A 5,036-nucleotide genomic window follows, 5' to 3' on the forward strand; every position below is an offset into this window, starting at 1 on the left:
TGCTTAACTTTTTTCCAGGTGTATATATTTGCTTATAATCCTTTTAACTATATTTTAATTATTTTTGTGCCACATTAAAAACGATTGAAAAATATATAAAATGCTGCTTCTAGTACGGATTATATAACAAAAAAAACTGCAACCACACGGCTTCTTTACTGTTTTTTTTTTGTAGGTCTACATTCAAGAACATGAATTTGATGGATTAAATTCAAAGCAGAAATTAATTATTTTACCCTCTGTTTGTAAGTTTTGATGAAATTAAGTTATAGACAAAAATAAAGTAACTTAACACTAGGATATATTACTTAATATTTTTTTGTATTGGTATTATTCTTAAAAAAAATTACTTTCTTATCCAAGCTTTCATAGCAGTACTCTCTAAAATTAATCAAATTTATAGATGTACAAAGTCTGATTCAGTATTTTATTTAAGTAAAGGGTCAGTAAACTAATTTTTTTTGCAATAAATCCAGTGCAATTTTGTTGAAATTATTTTAATTTCTACAAATGTTCGTATTCATAACAATTTTCATTAACTATAGAATTAATTTTACTTGCAATAGTTATTTTTGCCAATAATTAGCTATTGTAAACAAACTGCTTTCTAAAGCACAGTAACTTGAAAGCTATTTGATCATTAACAGAGTACTGAAGTATTTTCAGTGATGAGGATACCTGTAACTGGACTAAAAAGTTACCAAACCAGTTATGTAACTTCATCAATATAAGAAAATCATAAACATTTTAAAACTGTTTTAAGGATTTTACTGTTGCCTTCTGAATAGTTTGAATATTTTATTCAAATACCAGCTGAATGTTTTTCTGATTAATGAACTTTAGTGTTAGGTAAAAAGCAAGATTTGATTAAAGAAAAATCTTACTTCCGAGCCAGTTCCACTACAAATGTCTTGAATACTGCAACAAGGAAGTCCATGAGGACCAGTTTGTATAACTGTTGACCAATGTATGTTTCCCAACACTGAAAGAAATTACTGAATTAAATAAAACTTCAAACTCTATTTTCATACAAAATATCAGACTGAAAACGAAATCTAAAGAAAAAAATTTACATATACAATTATTGTGCTTATTCTTCTGGTTGTATCAAGAATTAAACCTATAGAGCCCTTCTCTCTCTGTTTCCTTCACTTTCATAGCATTTATGGAAATACCTTATTGATACGAGTTCGGTGTCAGCAATGTTAAAAAGGGCTAACCTAATAGGACAGTAATCAATCCAGATCCAATCTATCATTTGCTATGGGTGATTTCAGAAACAAAAATATAATAGGAGGAATGGTCCTGCTTTGCACAACAAGTCTTCAGCTAAAAGGCTTGATCAAGATACACTTACCCAAAAATGAAGTCCAGCATAAGTTAATGCTGCAAATGTTAGAACAACAGCTGGCTAAGACATTTAAAGGAAGGAAATAAGTCTTCTGGGATACAAAATGGAGATTACAGATCAACTGTATTTCTTATGTATCATTTGAGAAAAACTTTCCACTTGACGTGATAAACATGAATTGTTGGCCTGTGGCATAAGACAACTAGCAATCTGTCACCTTACCAGTGAAACCTGCAGCACACAGAGAAACAGAGGGAAGCCAACATAAAGATTTAGCTTGTAAAGGAGCAATGAAAAACTGAAGTTTTTGATTATTATAAAGGCTTGATCACTTTATGAGAGGGATCAAAATTCACACACACAAAAGGATTAGCAAGGAAAACATGGATGAAAAGATTTCACTATGATTTTTTTAAGAAACAATAAAAATTTTTTACATTTGTTGCAGATTTTAATTACTGATTTCTATGCCTTCCTACATTTTTTTGTAACTTTCCTGTAAAGTTTTTATTTAAAACAATTCACACATTTTCATTATGCTTACAAATCACTAGTGTACAATAAAAATAACTTTTCACCTTACCAAAATTATAATCAAATGACTTTTTTAATATTGTTAAACCAGAAGGTTTAATTTGATATATGTAATAAATTCTAAACCTGTATTAATTTATATACATCTTTTTTGACTTCTTTCAGGTGATTTTCTTTGCCCAATCAAATAGTTACTTAGGCCAATATGGCCTAATACAAACAAGGCCTAACACAGTGGCCTTAGCAGCAAAATAAAAATTGATACAATCAAGTGCAAAATGATTTAACTATGCCTACTTCATCTTTATTTCACGAAAAAAAAAATCTCCCTATCATATTTTAACATCACAAAATGATAAAGCATGCTGTAGAAAAAAACAAGAACAAAAACAGGACTATAATTGTAGTAGACATTGTTCACAAACACCTTCTCTTATAGCAACATATGACCAAGCTAGTCTTTTATCTCTTTGTTCTGATTTCCACATAAATTTCTGCTGAACCAGGAGACTTATCAGCATTTACAGTCCAAAAGAATGAAAAAAAGAGCTTTTATAATGTGTTTAGATCAGCAGCTGCTAACTAATAAAAGTTGAAATATAGGATACTACATCACATCATTACAACCAAGGTTGAGAAACATTAACTGCCTAAAAATTGTTAAAAATATACACTTGTATTCAAGTTATAAGAACAAATTAGCAGTGTTTTGCTCAAAACTATTATAACTTTTCTCCTATGTGGCAAAAAGTGCTATATATTATGCTATGATAAAATTTAGGAAATTCATAAACACTTGATAATATTATTGGAGCCATACCTCAAATTGAAATTTGTGCTTTTGTTTAAGTTTTATGTATAAAATTAAATAAATAAAACTTTATTACATAGATTCAACCCTGGAGCATTTTTTTTTATTATGTGGAAAAATTACTACACATATATTTTCTATAATTTTTCTAATTCAATGGTGTAATTTTGCCCTTGAGCACACTGCACCCATCAGTGTAAAAGGAAAAAACTGTTCAAATGAAAGAATTGATCTTTCAGAAGTAGAGCTTTAGTGTCTCAAGACAAAGATTGTGAGCATGATTTCCACCTTGTTCATTGATATAAGCAACATATAATTAAAATTATGTTGATAATTATATACAATTATACACCATAAAACTTCTGATTACAAAAAATGTGTACAAAAAATAAAGAATTAAATGAAAAGAAAGTTGAACAATGAATCAAAAACTAAGATTTACTAAATGAGGCAATACAAGTTTACTGTACATCGAAAGTGCCAAAAGTAAATGTGATTACAGAAGGTGTTATTTAAGTCAATTAAGGAACCAAAACTAGGTGTAGTTTGTAATTTGAACAACACAAACTAGATAAAGGGCAATGAGAGCATGTGAAAAGATTCATGAAAATCTCGTTTAGGTTTGATGAGAATACATACTGGAAAAGGAGGAAGCAGAAAGATCTTATTCTTGATAAAACCAAGCAGATATAATGAACTATACCCAAAATTAAACATTCTTGATTGGTAGTGATTATTTTTTTGAACTTATGAAAGTGGCTTTTAAAAAAAAAGTACTCCTAAAATTATATTTTCTGTAATAATTAAAACTATCTTTAGCAAATGGAACTTATCTTCAATGCAAAGGGGTTACACATTTTAATTATAATCTTCATTAGAGTTCGTTAGCCATTTCTGATATTAAGAACATATAAATTAACATTATTGTCTTGTTGGTAACCTTATAATGACAAAATTAAAAACAGGTTCAATAATGGGTCACTATTGAAACTTGAAACTAATTTTGGTTTTTAAAACATCATACTTTGGGTTTCACTGTGATAAATATTTCTGAAACATAATTAAAACTTGGTTAAACAATGAGCTAAGGACTTTGTATATCTGAATATATATATATACAAATAATTTAGCTGTAATTAACTGGTAGAAGCGACAAAGAAAGGAAAACAATGACATTTTAAGAACAGATAAAATAAATGTTGATTTAAGTGGAAAAGTGTATAATTTTTTTTCATACATGTAATCTATATATATATATGTGTGTGTGTGTGTGTATGAATTAATTTTATTGTAAGAATACAATATAATCTAAGTTTTCTGTCAAGCAAGAGCACATTGCTTTTTATAGACTTATTCACATCTGCAAACATTTTTTCAATTCATACCATTGGCTTTTTACAGCCTAAACTGTTTATTCCTTGTTTACATGAATCTAAACTGACTCCAGAACAGCTGATTTGGTGGTGGAAGGAATAAATCAGAATTCCAATTGAAGCCAACCTGAGAAAAACTGTTCTGTAAAAACAAGACATTAAATTTTAACACAATTCCAAAAACAATTATGGACAGATATCAAATAACTAAATTTCTTTTACAGAACGAGTCAGTCTTGAAAAATTACTCATTTAGAGATCAAAAATTAAATGTTTAAAAAAATTGATGATATTTAACCAGCAAATGGTTATCAAATAAATACAAAGTGCATCATGTGCAATTCAGTTTTTTAACACAATAATCTCTGTTAATAATATGGTTAAACAAGTTAGACAAGTATATGTAACTTAATTCTAAATAAAACTGAACATTGTTACACACTGACAATAGCCGTGCTTTAAACTTTATTTTGAGGAAAATGTTTTGCTACCCAGAATGATTTTGAATTACAAATTATAACCACAGATACAAATCATTAAAAACTAAGTGATCATACTGTATGCTCAAAATACTTAAAACAAATCATTATATATGTTAGTATTACACTGACAGAAATGTTAAAAAAGTCCATGATTTCTATTTCACAACAAAATAAAGCTTACAAATCATCCATAGATATCTCAAAGTACATCAAAAGAATCATAAAATTTACAAACAAACCAAGTTAAGATTTTCTGATGCAGACTGATACATCATCACTGTTCATACGTCTACATGATTTAAAAAAGCAGCTTTCTTGTATTAGTACTATATGAGGGTAAGTGTGTAGATTTGGTGTATCTGGATTTTCAGAAAGCATTTGACAAGGTGCCACATAAAAAACTTGTAAAAAGAATTATCTCTGTAGGTGTGGGAGATAAGTTAGCTAATTGGATAGAAAAGTAGCTGGATGGAAGAAAGCAGAGG

At 28.6% G+C, this 5,036-nt stretch overlaps 1 protein-coding gene across 4 annotated transcripts in view; it reads right to left on the reverse strand.

Annotated features, from left to right (window-relative positions):
- The window catches only part of LOC106461109 (transmembrane channel-like protein 7), an 80,893-nt gene that overhangs the window by 9,461 nt on the left and 66,396 nt on the right, over window positions 1–5,036 (reverse strand). For all 4 annotated transcript variants that reach the window (XR_002610926.1, XM_013920901.2, XM_022387993.1 and 1 more), the window contains 2 exons: window positions 4,082–4,211; window positions 885–982 (listed from right to left, as the gene is read on the reverse strand). Coding sequence is in view for 3 of the 4 variants with exons in the window: in XM_013920901.2 (XP_013776355.1) it covers window positions 885–982; window positions 4,082–4,211 (228 nt within the window). In the remaining variant the exon portion in view is untranslated. The remainder of the gene's footprint in view (window positions 1–884; window positions 983–4,081; window positions 4,212–5,036) is intronic.

Source organism: Limulus polyphemus, unplaced genomic scaffold (genome assembly GCF_000517525.1).
Source record: "Limulus polyphemus unplaced genomic scaffold, Limulus_polyphemus-2.1.2 Scaffold899, whole genome shotgun sequence".
Lineage (NCBI taxonomy): Eukaryota > Metazoa > Arthropoda > Merostomata > Xiphosura > Limulidae > Limulus > Limulus polyphemus.